Here is a 23819-nt window from a genome sequence, read left to right on the forward strand (position 1 = left end):
TGCATGATTGCTGGCTGCAGTTAGAAGTAGAGTGACAATCGAGTTCAAATACTTCCGTCGAGTCTGAACCATATCATCACCCTATTATAGGTGACTATTTATAATGGTCGGAAAATCTCATTTTCTTTGAAAACATCACTACTTCACCCAGAAGAGAGTAACAAAACAAGACAAATGTTAGAATAAATTTTAACAAGTACAACAAACTCCGAGAGAACAAAGACGTATAGTCACAAAGAGGGGAGATAAAAAAAATTGGATGAAAAGGTTTCGGTTCCATTTACAAATACAGCACATTTGGTATGAAAAATCATCCTACAAGAACATATGCTCAGATCCAGCAAAAAATGCTTATATCCAAATACACCGCTCAGATCCTCCTCTATACTTCACCCAACAGCTCAGTCTATGTATAACTTCCGAAGCTAAGTGTGGCTACTTTTCTTAATTTCTTCAGGTCATGGAAATTGACTGCAATGGTATAAAGACTATCAAAGATTCTTAATTTCCTTTCACGAGAAATATTAATGGGGACAAGCGACCAATAGACGAATGCATCCTACATCATACTAAATTCTACATGATGTAAAAACTAGTAAAAGGAGTACCTGTAGTGCCAGATTAGAATAACTACCACCAGTTACCAGTAGCTGAAATTCAGCATCGTGTGCAGCTCTAGGGATTATCGACATGTTTAAACTAGTGCTGGTATCTACTAATCCTATTTTTCTATGACGGATGTTGAGTTTGATGAGGCAGATTCTTCTTGAGCATCATTTCCTCCCGTAGTCAACTGACTGTCCAAGATATCCAGGACGTTATCAGGTGGACATCTGTCGGCTGGATTGACTGCTGACATCTGACAAAAGCACTCTGGCCATGAATTCGTGTAAAAGGACTCAGGCTGGACCCGCTTGTGAGGTCCACCAAAGTTCGTGTTTTGCATTGCGCGCCTAACAGCTTCTTCAAAACCAGCTGTGTGCCCCTTCTCCCTCTCAATAAAGATAGGAGCAAGAGCTTTTCTATCAGGTATTATGTTTGTACGGAAACCATAATAGAGGCGGTGGCCAAGAAGATTATTTGCGAAGTTGCTTGGCCCATCATATGTTGGCATGAATATGTCTGAGAGTAGACAGACCATATAATCCACAGCGGAGCCCACCAAACCACGACTATTCTTCCCCAGTTCGCCACTGGTGTCTAACGAAATGTGGTTCTCAAGGCGAGGGAACAAAGACCGAAAAGGCTTCATAAACCTGTCACCACCAAAAAGTTCACCAGCTGCAAGGTATATTCTGGTCGAGTTGTCAAAACCCATAGATCGCAAGATCAGACCAACCTGCAGGTCATTAGAGCATCATTCAATGAATTGACAATTCCCCCTATCATCTGAGTAAGTGTTATTTACATGTATTATGGCTTGGTAATCACAGACATAAATCAATTACGATAATGATTGAGAGCAGTAGTCCACATTTAATATATGAAAATTTTCCATTTTTATGCACATACACAGAGTATATTGAGTTGATACCAGTAGCTAGCCCCAAAACCACATTATGCAACTTGGTGATGAATCCAAGATTTGTTACTTTGAGCCTTCTTTGAAAGATATTTATCAGTCTCTGATTGCTACTGTTGTAGTAGATTGCACATCAAGAGATTTAATTCATGACAAGTAATCTTTATTATAAACTGTTGTCACAGCCATTATACAGAAAAAAGCAAAAAAGAAAAAGATAAAAAAAACTGATATACCAGCATTATTATGGATAGAAAGGTAGCAGAATTTATAGAAAACTATGCACAAAACTTTTGATAGTATTCAGGTAAAAGAGTTGCTAAGGTAAACCGTTCAAATATCTATGCTGCTCAAAGGATTCTACAGATCTACTAGAGATTGCTTTTTCAAGTTTAAGAGGATTGTGTTACCTCTAAAAGGCATTCACATTCACAGCATGGAGATATAGGAATGCTAACTAGTACAACACCAGCAAAACTAAAAACTAGAATTCTTATGTGGTATTATCCTGCTACTTTTATTCTGGTACAAGCAATTTGTTTATTTTGAGAAAATGGAAATAATTTTAACTTAAAGAAGCAGTAGGTACATCAGCAGTAAACCATTATACTTGCTATACCTCAAGCATGCAAATGACAGTGAACAGAATAAGACAAGTTGAAGGATTACCTCTTCAGGAGTTAGAGGACATTTTCCAATCGCCCTTCTCTCACTATAAACAAGTTTTTTTGGTGCAAAATTTTCCTCCCTGTATTTCTTCAGGACCTTTTGTTCTTCAGGAGTAAATATATCAAAACACCTGAAAGAAACCAGAAGTTGCATGGCTTAAACTTATCAGATATGCATATCTTTTCCATGTTATCTCCCAACTTCTTTACAGGACATTATCATGCAATGTTGAGCAACAGATATGAGGAACACTCATCATTATTGGAGCTGAAATATAAAGTCATTTGATTCAGCAGCAGACAAATTATTTTTTCTCAGAAATCCTGAATATGCAGAACAATTTCCTTTTTCTTTCTTTTTTTTGGAGGGGGGGGGGGCAGTGAGTTCTGAACCCAGGATCTGTTTTGGACACCACTAGTACTATTTGAACGACCACCTCATCTAAAAAGCTAAAGCTGTTAGAGAAAAAATATAGTATGATATTTAATTACTGAAGACTTGATTTCTACATATATATCCGTTATTCATATATGTTGCTGATGGTTCAGGCTGTCATCATTAATAAATGGATCACTCCATAAATGTTTTCTAGCTAAATGACTATTAACTGAAACGAGTCTAATAAGGAAGCAGATATACTAGCTTGTGACACAACAGAGCACCGACAAGTCAAAATTAGACAATTCTCATCTAGCTCACTTTGTACCTATACTCAGCAAATGAGAAAGAGAACATTAAAGTAACCCAAAAAATTGGAACAATTAATTCTGACTTCAAGTGGAGCCATACAGGAACTTACCCAGCAAATGACAGCATATCCATCTCAAAACGAAGATGTATGGCCATGAAATGACCTTGGGCACGAAGTCTATTCACAATTGAGTTGCTGAGCTCCATAATGTGAGGCTTAAACCGTAAGGCATGATAATTAACTCTGCACCTTAGGCGCTGGTACTCAGGGTTATCAATCTCTTCTGCCAAGCGATGTGAGAACGGTGTAAGATAAATAGCACCATGCTCTTTCATCTTTGCCAGAGCATCTGTTGTATACCAACTGACTGAAGCATCTCTAGGAGGCCGTATCTGATAACAAAAATGTTGTGTCAATATCTAACAGTGAAAACTGCATTTGCAAAATTTATCCAATGGTGAATAGCTTCCTTCACCTGAAAAGCTTTCATCTTCTTGGTCTTCCCATTTTTCCGGATTTCGGGAATGCTTTCCACTATTCGTACATCATATCTTAGCGACTTGATAAAATGCTCGACATCATAGACACCATGAAAACCACTGCAGAAGAAAATATATAATATCCATACTAAGACTCAGTAGTAATGAAATAAGATCGACTTAAGAGTTCTAAATGGGTTTGTTTATTGGAAATTTGGTGATGCCCTGGAATTTATCATAGTTCAATGGAAATGCAGGATCTCCCTTTAGGGATTAGCTTTATTTGACTCTGAATTCATAAACATTTCAATGACCACCATGGTCTAGACTCTAGTAAAAATATTATAGTAACTAAAGCTCCAGAATCTCAAGTAAAATAGAAGATCCTATGGAAACTAAAATATGCATATAATGAAACATATGTTTAGAAATTAGCACCTGTCATCATGCCAGAAGGAATTTGCATCCAGTTCAGGAAGTACAAGAGTAGCATTCATGATTCGAGCAGCTAGCACAGCATTACAGATCTAGAATACCATATAAGTTAACCAGATCAGATAATTCACAAATTTCACTAACAAATTATAAATTCAAGATTGAGAAACTATTGTTTCTGATAATATTGGGGGAGGTTAAAAATAAACCAAAATGCTCTTTTCGTACTCTATGAAGTCAACTGGATGAAGATATTTTTTCTAGTATTACCTATGAGGCCAATATGAGATTTTCAAAAGAAAGATGCCATGAGTGAAACACATAAACAGATTGCATACTCTGATGGTCTTTTATACTGATGTTTGCAAGACTTGTCATGGTTTTATAACCAAAAAATACTGGTAACAGACAAGCTTTAGTCTGAATATTTAATCTCTGAAACTCATTAAGACGGTGTTTTCCTATAATAAAATAAGTATCTGAGTTTCTAATTGGTAAACATGAAGGGTGACAATAAACGAAAAACCATAACAGTTGCATTTCTAACGGAAGCATAAACAAATATTCACTGATGAAGCACATAGATAAAAGTGAAGTCACTTTTATTTCAAGAAAATATAATGAAGAGAGTTTCTCCAAGCTTTATTTGTTTACACTTCTAAACATGGAAAGTAAATGAAAAATATTCTTGACTAAGAAACCCAGAGTTTGCCTCTATCAAATGGTGAAAGATACGTCGATTCAAATAGCTTTTTTTCTTTATGAATTTTGAATTAACTAGTACATAATCACCTAAGAAAGTAGAATGCGTAGTTGTTCTTAACTTGAACTAGTTTTCAAGATAATTATCTATAGAATAACAAAAGACAAATGAGTGTCCATATAACTTAAGAAGCATATAGGCCTTGACTGAATTCATTTTAAGGGACCCAAAATCCTTGAGTTCTTTACATTCCCCAAGATTCAAAATCAAAGAATGGCACATGATGAGTGCATGAATGAAAGATATGGACAATGAAGTGATAGAAGAATTCATTAACCAAACTAGTCCTGTAAGGGAGAACATAAGTTTATGACATTTTACTAAGACTTTATTACTTACCGCACTTCTTTGCTGATTGAGGCCACCATTACAACGAACTCTTAAGTACCCATTAGTTTCTGCTGGGGGAGCTGCACAAGTGATGGACACAAAGAACAACATCACATACATAAAAGTTGGAAGGTGATTCGATAAATAGTCATTAAATTCAAGAAACAATAAATCAAACCAGTGGCATACAAAATAATTCAAGCCAAAGAATACAAACAGAAAACAAACTTCTGAATGCAAGACATATTAAAGAAAATCATACGGGGCCAATCAGATCTCGGAGCAGATGATGGTCTCCATCCACCAGAAGCAGCTGTATCCCAAAGCGCATCGACGTCAATCTGCTTATACACAACAAATAAGCCCAACTTACGCATGCTTCCTTAATACAAAAGCAGTAGCTACAATATACAAAAAAAAGTACTTAATTCTGTCATCTCTAATCAAGAAAACAAACTACAACTCCTTTTCAACCAGCCACATTTTCAAATTCTATTAAAACTAGCCAATTCCTGCACGCCAATAAGTTCAGCTAAGTAAAACCCCAAAACACATTAACAATTCACTGAAAATTTAACCCGTGTGAACGAATCAACGTGCTAAATATATGTACCTCGGATCGAGAGATGGATCGCGTGTTGCTCTTTACAGTGGACAGTAGCGAAACAGTACAGATGACCAGAACGATTACAGCAAACGATAGCCTTCCAAACATGCCCTTAACTCCGGATTGCTTTGATTGGTGCCTATGCCCCAACCTGCTGTAACAGTTACAGATACATTAAGTTGAGCGGATCCGAGCTCTTAATATATAAAAATTGAAGAATAATTAATAGAGTGAGTGAAATGTAGGCATATATTTTCTACCTCCTCATTTCCGAAGTTTATTGATGGATGGGTGAAGGGAAGCTTGAATTTCAGTAGTTCTGCTTAGCAGTACTGGTTAGGATCGAGAAGAGCGTGTGAGTGTGTGTTTGAGATAGAGAAGGAGCTAGAGAACTAGATCAATGATGACGATGAGTATCGAACTCCCGGTGGGTCGGATCCTATAGTCGGTTATGTGATGTGGATCAGATCCGATGATTAAATCGGAAGCCTACTATTTAAACAACTCTATTAATTTTATCACTAGCATAAAGATTAAAAAAAGCTACTACTACTGTTAATTTTTATTGGCTTCTAAGAATAGAAAACAAAAAAGACTATTTTGTGGACAGATACAGTATATTTGAAATGATATATTAATATCATCAATAATATATTCCTTCTTACTTGTTATGTAGTAACGTGCAAAGTTTGTGTTAAAATGACTAGATAAGACAAGCGTCTAAAATAAAAAAAAAGGAAGAGTTTGTCTTCCCCTTCTCTCCAATGGTTGGAGGATGAATGTGGCAACAAACTGATTTTGTTCATTATGAAGCCGCATCTAGTTTTCTATTTGTTTGTGACAATCCACCTCAGGGTGTTATTTATGATAGATACTAAAAGTATGGTTTGAATTGCACTATCCTATCTTTCAATTTCATGAGAAAAAAAAAATTATTTGCTTTTACTTGTTTTTCATATATGCTAATTTTACTTAAGTAGCGATGCATAAATGAGTCAAGATCTTTTGTATTATGGACCGAATGTCATCACTAAAAACTCTCTTATCCGGTATCTTACAAAAGTAATAAGAATTTAACGATCTCAATAGAAAAATGACTACATATAGCCAATGGCACCAATGTTAAAGTCTCGTAATCTTGAAATGACGAATGAGAATGGTATGATACAGACTAACACAATTGCAGTGTGACGATTTCATTACTAAGTACTCAAAGACATATATGTATATAATATTGTACATACAATATTAATTATTTACTTACTTGCTAGTAGGTGAGATTTTTTTATTTATAACCTAAATAAATCTCATGTCCGCACTAAAGTCAGATTGATAATAATAATAAATTTATAGATAAAAGATAAAATGCTAATGTGATAGAAAAAAATTGGAGATTGGAGAATTTATAGGGGGACTAATATGAATGTCTTATTACACATTTTCATTTTTTATATTCTTACTTTACTAATCTTATACTCCATATGTCCCATTAAAAATGAAACGTTTTCCTTTTTTGTTTGTTCCATTAAAAATGAAACGTTTCATAAAATGGAAATAATTCTATCTCTATTTTTTCATCTCTCTTACTTTACTATCTCTTCTTTAACTCACAAAACAACACTGCATAAAATCCCGTGCCGATTTCTAAATGTTTCATTTTAAGTGGGACGGATGAGTCCACTGTTAAAACACTGCGTCCCAGTTTATATTTGACGACAGTAGAGTTACATTCGTAAACCTATTAATCCCTTTAAATTTTGATTAGGCGATTCGATTAATTTGTCACCCGCAGTCCAAACACGAAACTCTCAACACGCGCGGTGTCGCGCGTGGGCAGTAATCATATCCTGTCAAAATCAAGCATTTTGGATTTCCAACCCTTCTTCTACACTCAAAACTGTAAATTGTTCCCGAGAGAAAAAGAGAGGAGATCATCGAATTCTGTTTCAATTTCGCATGGGAATGCAGATTCATATGTACGTATAAAGCCGTGCAATTGCATCCATCCAGCCGAATTTCAAGTTTTCCAGTGTGTGTGCTGACGACGCCGTTCAGATCTGTGTGCAAAGGTAAATCCTGTTTGTGCTATGTCTTCTACGCACAATTTGTTATGCTGGAACTGCATTTTGTTGTGCGAAACTGGCGGTTTCTTTTTTACTTTTTTTTCTTTTGTGATAAATAATAATCGAAACTCTGTCTGCAGAATCATTGAGTTCTTAACTTCTATGCCTTTCCTCCATATGTTTTATGGCTCTTTGTTGTTTTTGCTTAATTTTCCCTAGTAATTTGGAGAGTGCATATTGTATTCTAACTATTTTTTTGATACAAAATACTGAATTGGATCAGCAATATAATGTCTGTGCAATGTGAGGTTCTGTGTGTGTGAACATGTACTTGAGTTCTAACCATATAAGTATCCAGAAAAATGAAATATTTTGTAGTTGATATTAACTCCAGTCTCCAACTAGCAAATGTGGCCCTCTTAAAAGTCGAAGGATGTTTAGATTTTCTTGGTTACCTCTTGTGGTCAAGGAAATCGGTAGTTCTTGTGAATATATTGTTCGTCGAGTGTTATTGTTGTTGCGTTGCATGTACCAGTTTCTAGAAAGTAGTTCCATGTTAACTGGACATGCTATACCCCAAGCAGGATGTGAAGGATTATCTGTCGGACCAAACGGAGGAAAATGTCCAAAAGTGAAGATTAAATACTGAATTTTGATTGAATCGGGGTAACAATCTTCCAGAATTGAAATAATGGTTAGAAAGAACAACAAACTCAGGAGATGCTCTTCCCTGCCTAGCATATTCCCAACTCAATTTGTTGACTCCTATCCAATGGCTAACCTCTTATTTATAAAGAAGTAGCCCTTATTCCATGAAGCATCCTACTCGACATGGCAACTAACCTAAACTATTCTGGAGATAACTATAAATTTACTGAGACTCATTAACAATATAGGAGATGAAAGAAATAGAGTAGATAAACCTTACAGCTTCCTCTGCCTGCTCAATGACCCAATTTTTTCGTGCGTCAGTGATGGGAGTGTATAAAATTTGTTATATGAGTACAATTTTTAAGGTTCTACCACTGCATGGTAAATCAGCTACTTTGTGGCTTGTGCAAGAATAATGCATAGAGATGGAAAAATCCAAATCTTTTTGGCCAACAAGTTTCTCTGAGTAAAGTGGCACAGCGTAAGCTTTTTGCTCATAACTACCTGATATACTATAATACTAGTGTTTCAGTGTCTTGTATTTGTAAAGTGTGTGACTATTTAGAGTTGGTCAGAGGCTGTATTTGCTATTTGTCTGAGGTTTTTTTACTCCTGTATGCCCAACTGTGTATAGAATTCTACACTAAAATATAAGTATGTACTATTATATTACTCCCTCCGTTCCTTGTTAATAGAGGCGTTTTCTTTTCGGCAGGGAGTTTAAGAATAGTGTGTTAAATGGATGGTGAAAAAGTAAGAGAGATGGTTACTTTTTTACCAAAAATAGAAATGACTCAATTAACTTGGAACTTTCCAAAATGGTAAAATGACTCTATTAACATGGAACGGAGGGAGTATTGTCTAGGCCAATCCATTGAGCAAGTGAGCAACTCTGCCATTGGATCACTTTGAAAATATTGAGTTCTTAACAAAAATATTTGTGGATTATCTACATTTGAAACTTGATGTTGAATAGAGAAGTATGTGTCTCTGTGTTTTATCAAGTCTATAATGCATATCCCGTTGAAAGAATGCCAACTACCTTGTGGTACTTAACAGAGCCATTCACCTTCACTATGAATATCATGTTGATTGATTTGTATTGATCCTTTCCAGCCTCCTAAATGGCTATATCTTTTGATTAGTTTGAAGAGCAAGAAAAAGAAAAGTCATGCTTGATAAATGCTATTGCTTGTCTACTTACATGGCTTCTACTTGCATTTTTTCAGTAGGATTTGTTGAAACTATTCAAGTCCTGAGGCGTTCTTCAGAAAGGATAATCCCATCTGGGCCTATATATTGAGATATGGCAGATGATGTGTCAAGTTTTTGGGGCCCTGTCACATCCACACATGAGTGGTGTGAGCCAAATTATGTCTACTCATCTTATATTGCAGAGTTTTTCAATACCATCTCTATTGCTCCAGGCATCCTTTTAGCACTCATTGGTCTTGTGAATTCATTGAGACAGCATTTTGAGAAGAGGTTCTGTGTACTTCATATATCAAATATGATACTTTCTATTGGCAGTATGCTATATCACGCCACATTACAGCGACTGTAAGTTCATATCTCTCCCTTCTTTATTCTGATCAAGTTCCATTTTGTAATGTGTATAATATTAGTGTGTCTTGTAGTGTGCATACTATTCTATTTGGGTGGTGTAAACGAGACATGGAATATGAAGGCAGGGTTTGAGAAAAGTTCTGTAAATAGTACTCCTACTTGTGAACAGTCTATTAGGACTGTTGAGGGCTATAGTAAGCACCAAGGCAATTATTTATACCTAGTCAAATTAAAATATAAATGACTTTGGTGTAATTTAAATCCTTACAAATGCCACAAGATACTAGAAAAATGCTGTTCCAAGAATGGAGTTACCAGTGTGACCCCTGTTTTCTGCAGATACTTTTATTTAACTAATTTGACATAAGGAGTAAAAAAAATAAATCAATACTGATATTCCAGTCTACTAATATTTTTAGTATTCATTCATCGAAGTAATAGCTCAATGTTAATGTCATTATCTATTTCTGTTAGGCATATAGAACCCCTCCATAGCTTGCCTGTTACCATTTACTGTACAAACTAGGTGGCTCACTCTCACAAATTTCTAAAATCTCTATCTTCCAGAAGAAATTTCTTTTACTGAAAAAAGGTCAAGCTTTCCGTGCGTTTGCCTGCTCTGGTGTCTTTACTGGACAGTTGATTGATTAATACTTAACAGCTCATGTAGTCATGTTTAGGTAAACCAAAGCAGACAGCGACTTAGAAATATAACAAGCATCTTAATGTTCTTGTTATGATGGATCTTAATGTATGGATGATAAATCCTTCAATCAAGACTGGCATAAGTTATTGTGCTGCTAAATTTTGGGGCATATATATCTGCTTGTCCAGACAACTAATATCAGATTTTGTGTTTCTACTGTGGTGTACTTTCAGTGGCGTGAATAAAATGGTTGTAGCTAAGATTTTTATCGCAGATAATTGCTCAGGTTTGAATTGTTGTCAAAGTAATGCTAGTACAGAGACTAGTATTATATGGAAGTATAAGAAAATATGATGACTAGATGTTTTGGGGAGATTTCTCACATTGGGAATTTGGGATATGGGAGTGTTGTTTGGTGAAAGGTTGATTATATGTATAGGTGTAATTCAGTATCTATAAAATTTAGATTAGTTGGGCAATGATAATTATATTAGTTGGGAAAAGTTGAATGGAGTATTGCCTCATAATTTGATTGGCATCTGCTGATAAACATAGAGGATGGAGACGAATTCAGTTGCTTCACCTGTTTTTGTTCTTTTTACTCTCTAGATCCTTAAAGCAAACCTCTTCACCTTCATGGATATCATAAAAAATCATTCATCAACACTGATTAGATTATTAAGTGGATTAGAACTCTCTGATGAACAAATGGCCTGGTAATTAATATTTCTGTACATATGTATAAGTAGTGTATTGATCACAAGTTCACTACTATTTGTGTATGCTGCATAAATTGATTGAAGTTTTTACAGCTATAATTAGTGAGGCAACACATGAAATGCTAGTGAGTAGTGATACTGTATGACGGGTCTTCTTGGTTCTTGTTCTGTGATCATGTAGTAACATAGAAAAATTAATGTGACTGATGAGTTTTTTTTAATTAAAATTTGTCTAGATTCATGATTTCTTTGTATGATCTGCTATCATGTATGTGCCTTCAGTTTCAATCCAATCGTAGGATATCTAGTGAAAAGTGCTACCCTGCAATCTTTATCTTGACATACATTTGAAACTATTTTTTCAGGCAACAGCAAGGTGACGAAACACCGATGGTGTGGGAAATGCTCCTTTATATTTACATCCTCTATTCACCTGATTGGCACTATCGGAGTACAATGCCCACTTTTTTGTTCCTCTATGGAGCACTATTTGCCGTTGCTCATTCTCTCTTTCGTTTTCACATTGGCTTCAAAGTGCACTATGTGCTGCTTTGTCTTCTTTGTGTTCCGAGGATGTACAAGTATTATATCCTCACAGAAGACAGATCAGCCAAGCGACTTGCAAAGTTGTATGTGGCCACCCTTCTTGTTGGGAGTCTCTGCTGGCTAGTTGACCGTCTGTTTTGCAAGGACATTTCTCGTTGGTACTTCAATCCCCAGGGCCATGCAATGTGGCATATATGCATGGGGTTCAACTCATACTTTGCCAATGCATTCTTGATGTACTGCCGTGCTCTGCAACGGGGATGGGATCCGAAGGTCAACTATTTCTTGGGAATTTTCGCATATGTGAAGATTCAGAAACCAAAGGCTCAATAGAAGAAGGCACTGCAGCTTGGTAGAACTGAAAATTGTGTTTGGAAGACTGACGAAGGCAAGTTATCTCTTCATTTTTGTCTATTCCAGAATTAAAATGCATTGTAAATGATAGCTTGATGTAATTTGATGAAGTTTCTGACTGTAAAAATAGCAGTTTGGTGCTTGTACCGTATTTATCAACTAGTAGTAGATTTTACTTGAACTAATTTCAACCAACGGAATTTCTAATCTCTTGGCATGGTGTTTTTACATGGGATTTTCAGACTATTGAAATTAGTTCAACGGAAATTAGAAAGTCTTTATTGTTTCATATAAAGTCTCCTTGTACCAGCCAAGTTAGACATATTCAACGGTGAGGACTGAACCTCATTATCATAAACTGAACTAAATTATTACCAAAGTAACCATTACGATTGAAAATGAACATAGACAAATACAGATAATAACATTATTAATCATACTATGATAAGAACTTTTTTACTTGGAAAATGTTAACAAAATTGCGATTTCCTTGATTAAGAACCGGTTATAACCATAGGCACTTGATTATAACTGTTTGATTCACCCATTCTGGGCAAGGCTAAATTATAAAACTCAGAAAAGTCTTTTCCAAACCACACATCTAAGAAAATGATGCATCAATGCTGCAAAAATACAGAGAGCAATTATGCTTCATATGATTTAAGGATTAAATCCAGGATGAAAATATAAAAACTCCCCCAGCCGCCTAGTACAAGTGTGACAGCATTTAACTTGAATAAGTAATTAGGTGAGCAGGCCTAACGATCAGATCCAAAGTCGAAAAGAGCTATGGACGAAGCTGTCTACACACACTACTTGGGATATGGGAGTGGAACATTGTCAAACACTGCATTCACTGCTGTCTTCACTAGATTGTGTTCTTCAATCCACTTTGAACTTTGCCTACGCAAAAGCTCTTTCTTCTCTTTCTTTTGCTCCTCAATCTTCTTCTCTCTCATTCTCCAGTATTCAAGCTTCTCTGCTCTTTCTTTCATCTGCGTCACATCAAAAAATTAAAACACATGCAACTATATTTCATCTTCAGAAATAGTTACAATGCTGGTATTTTGTTTTTCCACACATTCAATGTCATCTGTGCACATTCCTTGTAGAAGGAAACAGTTACTGAGCTGATGAATATATTTCGCAATTGGGAAAATTCATGATCAAGTTATGACCTTTTCTAACTTTTCATATCATAATTTGGAACTCCAAAGTCTGATCAATGTACCTTATATTGAACTTTCAGCAGTGAAAATAAAAAATGAGAAAAAGTAGTTTAGGCAATGGTTGAGACTACAAATAATTGCAGCACAGCACATACCATTAAAGTAGCTACCAAAATAATGCCCGTCTTTGGACTTAGAAACCTCAACTTTTCGGTTGTAAGAGCCAAACTTTGCAAATTTTACAAGTTCAACCTCATACTACTTGTTTTCAGGCAAATTTTTCTAATCAGATGTCCATTTTTAAGAGTTTTTTTTTTAACATTGTAGCTTATTTCAGGGACTGCCCAGTCATCTCATTTCAACTCCTATTAATTACTAATTGGTAAAGTAGAATAAAAGTATTTTGCCCAAACCATTCTAAACATATTAATTTACAAATTTAACAATATATAGGGTTTTATCCAATATCCATGAACAATTCACTTGGGAGTGACAAATTAAGACTACATCGACTATTTAGTCCCTGCACAACAAGCTACATGCCAAAACGAACTTTAAAATGATCTTCTGATGATGAAAGAGCAGAAATTTTAGTACAGGTTGCAATCTGTAAGGTTAGCAAAAGTTCAGTTTGATTTTTGTAATGAAAGTAGTTCAAGTGGAAGAGTCTTAAAAATGGCAAAAGTTCATAAAACGAATTCAAGAAAAACCTACATCCATACACCACAGTGACCACACCACATATCAATATACCTAGAAATTATGCTACTAAGCAAACAAACAAACGTCAGTCCACTCACAATGGCCAGAAGAATCTACATTTTCAAACGCAATACATACAGAAAAGTTAATCCAACGCGAAATATCCATAGAAATATGTTTTTTTGGCAACAACAGTTTTCTCCTATAGAAGTTAGAACTAATAGAATCTGTATAAGCTCAGAGAACAATATCAACCCTAATTTTGCGAATTATACCAACGGAAATAAAAAATGCTATACTGTGTAATCGTGTATATGCTATGCCTGGTAAATTATGCAATACTCCATATTACAGTCTCAGAGTTGTTATGCCTCATTCTTCGAATATCAATCAAATCGAATTTTAGAGAAATCGAATGAATTTAACATACCAACATCTGCCGGAACTCTTCTTCAGCAGCCTGTCTCTCGATAGCCTCCGCCTTCTTCTTCGCATCCTTGGCCAGTCTCCTCTCTTCGTTGGCGATCCGCAGCGCCTCTTTTCTCGCCGTGTCCTTCCGTAATTTCTCGATTCTCTGCAGCTCCATTTCATTGATATAATCCTTGCGGATTTCCTTCATTTTGCGGTCGTAATCGCGGCGGAGTAATGCCAGTTGCCTGTTGGCTTCCTTGGGGTTTCGCGGCGGCTTCCAGGAGTTTATGTAGGAGCTTGGAGGGTCGAATTCGTGCTGTTGGCGGTGTGCGAGTGAGGATCCAGATGCGGTGGTGGAGTAGTGACGGAAGACGGCGGAATCGGAGGAGCCTCGCCGGAGCAGGTGACGAGAGAGCGACATTTGTGCGTGTTCGTGTGTGTGAGAAAGGGATTCTGTTGAAAGGGTTTTGGGTCTCTGTTGCTTTGCTTTGCCCAATTTTTTGTATTTTGATTTTATAGCACTAATATTCCTCATTTATCACCTTGTATACTTTCTTTGTATGAATTGTTTCTAACTAATTATTGAAAGTTTTCTATTTATATTGAGTATTTAATTATTCTTAAAAAGTACTTATTCGTCCATGATTTAAAATCCTCATCGACTCGATGTAAGTTTTAAAAAATGGAGAAAAAAAAATAGCATCACTTTTATATAAGTATTAGTCATATTTCGATTTTTAGATTTGAATATTTATGATTTTTGATGTTCCAGGTTACTTAATTTAAAATTTGGATGCTAACTCTTCTTTTTTACTATGAAGTTACTTGTTATTAGAGTAAATCAGTAAATGGTAAAAGTGATCATAAACATACGACGATTTTATAATTTTGGTCCATAACATTATCTTTTAAATTATTTGGTCCAGAATAAATAAAAATGAATCGGATTTGGTCCAATTTGAACGGAACCATTTATTTTTAACAGTAAAAGTAAATTAAATGACATTTGACTAGATTAGAATTTCTATAAACTGGTCCATGGCTGCCCACGCCAAACCACCGACGAAACTCATATACTCGACATCGGCCATTGATATTTAGAGAAGAGAGGAAAAAGTGTTGAATCTAATCTGAAACCCCAATTAGAAATACTAATTTAGTCAAATGCCTCTTAATTTGCGTTGACTGTTAAAAATAAACGGTTCCATTAAAAAGGGACCAAATCCGGTCAATTTTCATTTGTTCAAGACCAAACAATTCAAAAGATAATGTTCTGGACCAAAATCATAAATCGTCATATGACGCATATGTTTAGTTACACTTTTGACCTTTACTCCTTATTTTGTTAATATATAAATATGGCTCGCTAGTGGTCTTTAACCATTTTTCTTTTTATAAATAAAATTTGAATTTAATAATAAAATGCAAGTAATGATTTAGTGAATATTATTTAATTAAAATTATTCAAGATTTATTGAAATTATATTAAATTATTCAAAACGAATGATGCCAAAACAAATCTCATATGGAGTACTAGTAGTATCTTTCAAATGATCAAATATCATGCATAGCATTCAAAACGAATGATGCCAAAGACTATACTCAATATTTATAATAACATATTCTTATAAAATAGTACTACTAAAAAATGATAAATATGATCTATTGAAAATAATACTACCATTATTAAACATATACTACATATTTTTTTTTGATTATCACTCTTTTTTATCCATATTAGCATCATTTGTTTTGTTTACTCCCTCCGTCTCAAGATAAGAACATCCGCAGTGGCGGATTTCCTGGCGGACATCCGACCGGTGTGTCGGATGTCCGCTCGGGACGTCCGCAATTAGGCGACGGAGGGGCGGACGCGGACGAGCGATGCGAACACCGGAGTTCTGCGGCATTCCGGGGACGTTCGTCGTGACGTCCGCCATTGCAGTGTCCCGACGGACGTCCCGATTTTTAATTTTTTTTAAAAACTCTATATATACGGCTCGTTGCAATCTTTGTATATACGATTTCTTTTTAAAAACTTTAACGCATGTATTATCGTTGAAAGTGAAGGCCTAAAACAAAAACATATCAGCGAGACCCTCGTTCGGCTAGCGGCAAACTATATAGATTCAACGCATAACATGTACTTTGTTTGGATCGTTTTTTGGTTTGGGATAGTTTTTTTTGGTGAACTATGTATTTTTTTAATTTAAATATGTATGCTTTTTTTAAAAATAAAATAGTTGCATTTTTCCCATATTCGTGTCGAAATTTTAATTTCGTAATTGTTAATTGGTGAATTTGTGAATTTTTATTATTGTGACTGTCCTTGGGATGTCCTTGGGATGTCCACCACTGTGCAATGAGATGTCCTTATAACGTGGCAGTGCAGTGGGAGGTCCTTATGACGTGGCAGAAGGTGTTTTTGGGAAGTTCGGCGGGATGTCCACCGGAGATCCGTCCCACTGCGGATGCTCTAAGCGACTCACTTCTTTTTTGCACTCGTTTAGTAATACTCCCGCCGTCCCATTAAAAATTAAATGTTTCACCTTTTAGATTGTTCCATTAAAAATGTAACGTTTCCTAAAATGGAAATATCTCTATCTCTATTTTTTCATCTCTTTTACATTACTCTATCTTCATTAACTCACAAAACAACACTACATAAAAACTCGTGCCCCCATATGTTGCATATTTAATGAGACGGAGGGAATATAAAATAGTTGAAGTAGAGAAAAAGTAAATTAAAAGTAAATATGTAGAGAAGACTCTCCACTCTAACTATTTTATATCATTTTTCCAAAACGAGAGCAAAAAAGAAGCGAGTCGCTTATCTTGGGACGGAGGGAGTACTATGTTTACTTTAATTTTAACAATTTAAAAAATTGTTATTGACTTATAATTTTATAAATAACAAAAAAATCAAATTCTCGATATGTTCGTTATTTATTTGGTTTTAGGAGAAATATTTGATTTAAATAATTATAAATCAAATCTCACAAGTATTGCAAAAAATAAAATTTTGATTATATAAAAATTGCAAATCATTTCCGGCTTCTAGATTGTGAAGATCTTCAATGTATATTCGTCAATAGTCAGTGGGTTGAATGAATTAAGTATTCTAGATATGAATTTTATAGGGAAGAAAATTCATACTATTCTATATCGAGTTTTTGTTTTTATCCTCGAGATAGACTACAGAGAAGACACGATTTCAATAATATTACATGTGCTAATAGTTACTCCTACTAAAAACTCATCCCCTAGCTACATGAGCATATATTTTATATTATATCTTGTGCAGGCTTTATGAAAGAGATTGTTTGGAGAAGAAGAAGAAAGATGGTTGCTTCATATGTGTATGTAACTATTTGTTAAGAAAGCTAGGCTTAATTAATTTCTGAACAACCAACTAAAAACTAATTTTGGTCCTTCTCTACTCTATACTATCACTATGAACTAATTAAATTAAAACCTCCATAGCCAAGATCTGTGAATAAATAGAGAATGCAAATGCTACACAATCATCATCACAAATCACAATATTTGTTGAGATGGCTTCCAAAGTGATTGCTTCCATAAGTTTATGCTTAGTCCTGCTTCTTTTCATTTCCTCCCAAATGGCCGCCGAATCAGTTAGCCTTACCCCTCGTAAGTTTTACTACTATGTTTTTGCAATAGGAATGTGACACGCATCTTAATATATATGCACCATCACCCAATACTTTTTGATTGTATTTTCAGGGGATGGAGTTAATGATGCCAAATACGGAGGTGGTGGCGGTGGCGGAGGTGGAGGTGGAGGCGGAGGCGGTGGCTATGGAGGCGGATACGGACATGGCAATGGGGGTGGATACGGGCATGGCAATGGGGGCGGATACGGAGGCGGTGGTGGTGGGAACTGCCGTTATGGTTGTTGTCGTTGCTGCAATTATGCCGGTGAGAAGGCATATGCTCTACCTCATGCAAAGCCATAATTAAATAAGTCATGCCATATATAACTATATTTCTCTTTTGTTTTTTTTTCTTTGTTTTCAGTGTTCGAATTTCAAATTCACTTGTTCCGTATGTAATATCGAAAGGGGTACTAGTCCCTTGTGTAATAATAATATAACACAAATTAAAAAAATTGTGTTTAGTGAATGAAACAGTAAGTCCACTACTGTATATCAAAATATTGCTACGACCGAACAAGTAAATTTTATCTCAATCACAAACTCAATCAGATATCTCCAAGTCACTGTCATTAATGGTATAGCTTCAGTTGAACGCTTTAGGATACGCATCGAGATTTTTCTTGAATCTACGCAGGTAAGAACAACCCACCATTCAATGTTGCTAGAGTCTTCGGAACTCTGCATTTCCAGAATGTGCCACAACTTTTCATACGCTACAATGTGAGATTTCGACTTATGGGGAAGTGATCAGATGAATTGCTTCAGGAACTCTGTAGCAACGAGTCTCCCTCGTGTATTCACAGACAATTTCAGTTCACTAATCTCTTTATCGATGTCCTGCAGTTCAGAAAATACTTATAAAGTACATTTTATACGTTTATTAGATACTAGTATAATTTTAGATGCTTTGTCACTTAATATAATTACCTCCATGAACTGAACTATAAATTCTATCAGTTTCTGCTTCTGCATGTCCTCGCAGTGATAATTGGTGATGAGAAAACTGATGTCATACCCCTGATGAACCAAACAAATTAAAAGGAATACAAATCATAAGGGAATGTCTTGGTAAAACAAGATCAGCAAAACTAATAGTATATCAGCAAGGCGATATTGAGATTAATATATTCATAGTATTTCTGAAGGTGAAAACTCTTCACATGGCAATGCATGAGGATCTAAAAAAATGGATGAATAAGTGCTGCTCAATGTAAATGCATAGATATCCTTCCAATACCTAAGTGTAATAAACTTATGGACATGTGGGAACTCAAAATAAGGAAACAAAGAAATATAGTTTCTCAATTCCAATAACTCCAAAATTCACAACATAAGCTTATGATTGCTTTTTAATGTCCTTTCTGGAGAGTCAATCAAACCCACTTACAAACCAGTATTTGTCCGTCATTGTTAGAACAACAGTCATGTACTTATCAAACCACTGGGTTTTAATGAAAAACTAGAACGGCTGAACATATAATAGGAGTATCAGTTAATATTGGTTCTGATGCTTGACAACAACAACAAACTAATAGTACAATAAAAATACAAACCTGCACCGGTTTTCTTCTTAAAACTTGAAATGCTTCTGCTCTCATGGACAAAAATCTAAGAAACTTCTTTGTCAGTATATTCTCAAGTTCATCTGCCTGCTTAACCTATAACAAATATGATATACAGAATGTCAAGTTTCTCATTTCTTGAGATAGCCAAATAGATTTTGTGTTAATATAGTCAGCTTGAAAGCGTAAACCAAAGACCTGATCACTCTACAGCTTTAAATAGTCAGTCACGCCCATGCTAATTATGAATCAAAAGTCCGGGCAACAACAATTAGAAGCCCTCCTTATCACATCTGACGAAGCATGATTGTAACATCTTCAGGAACCATAAATTTCAATAATCACCAGTATCACCTATGTTGCCCTTACCCCTCCTCTTAACCAAAGTCCAAACTAAAGACAAAAATTGAATAGGACTCATAAAAGTATGACTTGTGCTGGTAGCAACACAGGATACAGATATAACTAAATTATTTGGCATAATATGCTTAGTCTGCACCAGGCCATGAACATATAGCATATACATTTCTAATAAACTCATGAAGCTTACCGGAATTTACCTTAAGGCTAATGCGTAAGGAATTTATAGATGTTTCTATCAAACATTTCTCAGCTTCATTTCTACATATCAGAATCTGGAAGAAAGACAGAGTAAACATTATATGAAGCATAAAGTAGCTCAAAGACAGAATAAAATAAACCATAGTTATATAAAACAAAAGAACTCTCCCATGTTAAACTCTTAAGCGTTGTTTAATTTGGTTGATATGGTTGGATTGCTAGAAATTGTCGAACTATATAAAATCTTTACTTTACTTGATTTCAAATAGATGATAACTCAAGACCAGTGATTAAATGACTAAATGTATACTAAGTAGCCAATCCAAATATCCCGTGTAGTATACATGGAAACAGTAATAAATTTTATCATGTCCAATATATTTGCAAAGAAAACAATCCACCAAATTACAAATCTTTGAAGTTAACAAGCCTTAATGTTCCATCTCACAGGACCCAAATTTGGCAGATATACAAGATGAAGAGTAGTTAGCGCCTCAGCTTTAAAATAGTTACAGAAGTTCTGAATTAATGAAAAAAATACTGGTGACCTCAAACTAAGACTAAACATGACGGGGTAAGAGTTAGAAATTGGCATCAGTACCAATAAGATAAATGCTAAGCAATGCATAAAGCACTTGCAGTAAAGTAAGTATAACAGAGAGTGATACTAACTAAAACTGGGCAACCACACATGAACTCTTAGAATGCATTATGCACCAAAAAATGTAAAGAATCAGCTTTTTCATTTGTAGCAGCATTAAGTTGCCAAATTAAGTTCAATATATTCAACACATTGAAGAAAGCAAAAGAAAAGGGTCAGTCAATGAAAGAGTTCCAAAGTAGATTAAATCTGATGGCCCTGTGAATACGGTCCAACGAAGTCCATTTATTTTGTTATAAAGCTCTTGTTATAGGGCTTGTACAAAAAACTACTTAGTCTGCAGTTCTAACACACTTTCACAAAGTTAGTGAATGATGCTCCAATAATAAAAAAATTAGAACAAACATACACATAGCAAGAGCATACTTAGCCGAACCCCCCTCCCAGAGACCTTCTTCAACTGATTCAAGTTTTTTAACTTACTAGAGGACCATATATTAGTACCAAGAACCAACAGAGGACCGGTCATATTGATCAGTACCAAGAACCAACCCGATCATATTACGTTGAAGTAAGGCAAAAATTGCAGCATAATAAGGCAATAAGAATTCTTACTGGATTCAGTAGAAGCTCTGGACTGGTCCTGAAACCACAAAGCAAATGATAAAGTTTACCATGTAATGATGTAAGTGGTTATGCATTTAGTTGATGCTGAATCTTATATTGATTCATAAACCAAATAGACATTCTGATACAAATTCTAGCATATTAAAGAGCAAAGAAGATCTACTAAAGCATACATGTTTTATAGTGCACCACATACTATAATTAAAGCTTATTTCGTCCAACACAACAAATGGAAGTAACCGCCATTACATACTTGAGTTCAACTTCTGGTTTATTGTGCCTTTCCACTTCTTGACAGGGAAAATTCTACAGAGACCAAACCAAAAAAAAAAGAATTTACAGAATGATCAAATCAACAAATACTGAGCAAGAGAAACCGGAAAATTTACGCAATTTCCCAATCCAAAATAAACTCGTATTAGCCCGAAACTGGAAATGAATTAAAACACACCTACCTGCAAGCACAGGGCAGCGTCTAGAGTGTTCCGAATGCATGTTAGGTACAATCTCAATGAGTTCGCCTACAGAGTTATACCACAGGAACCAAATAAAAAAAAATAATCTTGTTGAAATTAAGTGAAGGATACATCGACAATTCGACATATACACGAAAATCTTACCATAATCGCTCGATCAGGAAAAGGGCAGGAGTAGTGAGGGATCTTGATTTTTGGGATGAATTTGTAAGATAAATTTATCATAGTAAAAGTGCAAATTAATTGAAAAAGTTAAAAATAAAAAATAAAAATCCGACCTACCGGATTCGAACCAGTGACCTAAGGATAACAGCTGAACCACTACAGTCCTCCGCTCTACCAACTGAGCTAAGGTCGGTTTGTAGTTTGGACCAAATTAAATGTTATTTATAGTTTATTTAGCGGAGAGAGAATAAAGTTGTAAGAGAAAGTGACAGACTCGACTTAATTCATCCATCACCTTGTCCAGTTATTAACATTTAATTTGATTCATCGCTCAATTGGGTTTGTCAAATTTCTCGTTGATTAAACGCGCAGTTCAAAATTTTAAGCATTTATTTTGCATTGATTTTATTAAAATTTTAGACAATTTTCGAAAACTTAGAACAATTTTCGAAAACTTAGAACAATTTTTTACCAATTCATAAGTATCATCAAACCAATTAACAGAATACTATACCATGGTAAAGAGAATGACATAACAAAATATAGGGTTGTGTTGGAGTCATTACAGAACATATAACTTTGATGTGTGAGTTGATACACAACATTTAAAACTATATATTCATTTGCCAACCAAAAAAAAATGTACATTACTTAATTTCAATGTTTCCAAATTTCAGTGCAGACGGCGGCTGAGAACAACATCTAGCTTAAACATATCTAAACTTTCACTGCTTCAGGTTTTCTATAAAAATAAGCACTCAAAATCCCAACATTCTTATCCTCAAAATGATATCCCCAATAATTCAAATTATGGCTCTTTTCTTGTTTATGGCTCTTCTCATTTCTGCCCAAGTTGCAGACGCTCGACAACTCAATCCACTGCTGTGTAAGCACTTTCTTGACTTTTAAACATAAAAAGTACTAAGATATCATTGCAAAGTGAATTATTCGATTACATGTTTTTTTTTTTAATTGACCGGTAGCTTATCACTAAAATGAATATAAATAGATGCAAAACACTTTCTTGATTAAATTCTTTTGTCATGTATTAATGAAAAAACCTCACGTGAAATAGATATATTAAACTCTGAATTTCCTTTGATTGTGGGTTTGATTTTATTAGCAAAAGAGGAAGATAAGAACAAGAAGAGAGGTGCAGATTTTGAGTGCCCCAAAGGGTGCTGCCGAGGTGTAGCCAGACCATATTGCCGCTGCTGCTCTTAAAGATGTTTTTGTATTTCTCCATCTGTCCCACTGTTCCTCTCACTTTTATGTTTTTAATTTTTTTCGAAAGTTTTCTAATTTGAAGATAAAGCATAGTTTCAATGATATCTTTCCCTACACCAGTACACCACTATATAAATACCCCCTCAATCTCCAATTTGGCACCGTTTGACTTACACGATCTTTAAGAAATATAGTGGAAAATGAGTGAGAAAATGGAAACCGTTTGACTTACATGATTTTTAAGAAATATAGTGGAAAATGAACGAGAAAAGTTAATGGAATATGAGTCTCATTTTTATATACTATCTCCGTCCACGAAAAATAGATAAAGTTGTAAATTACATGGGTTTTAATGCATAATTGGTGAGTAAGAGATAGAGAGGGAAAATGTGGTAAATTACATGGGTTTTAATGCATAATTAGTCTAATTTTGATGAACAACTTAAAATGATAAAATATTATTATTTTTTGTGGGCGGAAATAATATTAATTTTATACTCTGTGATAAAATGTGTGATAAAATGTGATTGAAATATGGAGTCTATTAACAAGTAAGGATTTTAATTAGTTAAGGAAATTAGTGTAAATTAATAAAATACG

At 35.0% G+C, this 23819-nt stretch overlaps 5 protein-coding genes, 1 long non-coding RNA gene and 1 other non-coding gene across 11 annotated transcripts; 3 read left to right on the forward strand and 4 right to left on the reverse strand.

Moving 5' to 3' along the window:
• Positions 1 to 227: 227 nt before the first annotated feature.
• Positions 228 to 5961, reverse strand: LOC125191793 (O-fucosyltransferase 1-like). Of its 4 annotated transcripts, none has more exons than XR_007171245.2 (10): positions 5757 to 5961; positions 5503 to 5650; positions 5152 to 5230; positions 4899 to 4969; positions 3800 to 3888; positions 3358 to 3481; positions 2991 to 3274; positions 2192 to 2321; positions 609 to 1339; positions 228 to 471 (listed from the first exon to the last, which is right to left on the reverse strand). XR_007171245.2 is itself a non-coding variant. In XM_048089210.2 (9 exons), the coding sequence occupies exons 1-9, from the start codon at positions 5762 to 5764 to the stop codon at positions 722 to 724; spliced, it is 1548 nt and encodes a 515-aa protein (XP_047945167.1). In that variant the 5' UTR covers positions 5765 to 5961; the 3' UTR covers positions 228 to 721. The 4 variants fall into 4 exon arrangements, 2 of the variants coding, with proteins under 2 accessions (XP_047945167.1, XP_047945165.1); XR_007171246.2 differs by having other exon boundaries at positions 228 to 488; XM_048089210.2 differs by having other exon boundaries at positions 228 to 1339; positions 5503 to 5647.
• A 1383-nt stretch (positions 5962 to 7344) lies between these two features.
• LOC125193034 (alkaline ceramidase-like) lies at positions 7345 to 12250 on the forward strand. 2 transcript variants are annotated; one of them, XM_089057240.1, is made up of 4 exons: positions 7345 to 7565; positions 8144 to 8225; positions 9440 to 9770; positions 11507 to 12250. In XM_089057240.1, exons 3-4 carry the CDS (start codon positions 9517 to 9519, stop codon positions 12018 to 12020), a joined length of 768 nt encoding a protein of 255 aa, XP_088913366.1. In that variant the 5' UTR covers positions 7345 to 7565; positions 8144 to 8225; positions 9440 to 9516; the 3' UTR covers positions 12021 to 12250. The 2 variants fall into 2 exon arrangements, with proteins under 2 accessions (XP_088913366.1, XP_047946695.1); XM_048090738.2 differs by lacking the exon at positions 8144 to 8225 and having other exon boundaries at positions 7351 to 7565.
• A 412-nt stretch (positions 12251 to 12662) lies between these two features.
• LOC125192087 (stress response NST1-like protein) lies at positions 12663 to 14830 on the reverse strand. The gene is made up of 2 exons (XM_048089542.2): positions 14343 to 14830; positions 12663 to 13036 (listed from the first exon to the last, which is right to left on the reverse strand). The coding sequence occupies exons 1-2, from the start codon at positions 14742 to 14744 to the stop codon at positions 12854 to 12856; spliced, it is 585 nt and encodes a 194-aa protein (XP_047945499.1). The 5' UTR covers positions 14745 to 14830; the 3' UTR covers positions 12663 to 12853.
• A 2928-nt stretch (positions 14831 to 17758) lies between these two features.
• LOC125197354 (uncharacterized) lies at positions 17759 to 18471 on the forward strand. Its single transcript, XM_048096089.2, has 2 exons — positions 17759 to 17974; positions 18068 to 18471. Exons 1-2 carry the CDS (start codon positions 17878 to 17880, stop codon positions 18298 to 18300), a joined length of 330 nt encoding a protein of 109 aa, XP_047952046.1. The 5' UTR covers positions 17759 to 17877; the 3' UTR covers positions 18301 to 18471.
• LOC125194571 (actin-related protein 2/3 complex subunit 4) lies at positions 18444 to 22185 on the reverse strand. Its single transcript, XM_089057774.1, has 9 exons — positions 22110 to 22185; positions 21972 to 22013; positions 21807 to 21872; positions 21605 to 21657; positions 21340 to 21367; positions 20123 to 20197; positions 19554 to 19658; positions 18928 to 19017; positions 18444 to 18837 (listed from the first exon to the last, which is right to left on the reverse strand). The coding sequence occupies exons 2-9, from the start codon at positions 21972 to 21974 to the stop codon at positions 18748 to 18750; spliced, it is 510 nt and encodes a 169-aa protein (XP_088913900.1). The 5' UTR covers positions 21975 to 22013; positions 22110 to 22185; the 3' UTR covers positions 18444 to 18747.
• On the reverse strand, positions 22100 to 22185 carry TRNAY-GUA (transfer RNA tyrosine (anticodon GUA)). Its single transcript is given in 2 exon segments — positions 22100 to 22135; positions 22149 to 22185. It is a non-coding gene; the product is annotated as a tRNA-Tyr (tRNA).
• Positions 22186 to 22694: 509 nt separating this feature from the next.
• On the forward strand, positions 22695 to 23323 carry LOC148927182 (uncharacterized). The gene is made up of 2 exons (XR_016137743.1): positions 22695 to 22878; positions 23116 to 23323. It is a non-coding gene; the product is annotated as an uncharacterized LOC148927182 (long non-coding RNA).
• The last annotated feature ends 496 nt before the right edge of the window (positions 23324 to 23819 follow it).

This window comes from Salvia hispanica, chromosome 4, assembly GCF_029641045.1.
Source record: "Salvia hispanica isolate PSC_SH4W2 chromosome 4, Shi_PSC_v1, whole genome shotgun sequence".
In the NCBI taxonomy this organism is placed as follows: domain Eukaryota; kingdom Viridiplantae; phylum Streptophyta; class Magnoliopsida; order Lamiales; family Lamiaceae; genus Salvia; species Salvia hispanica.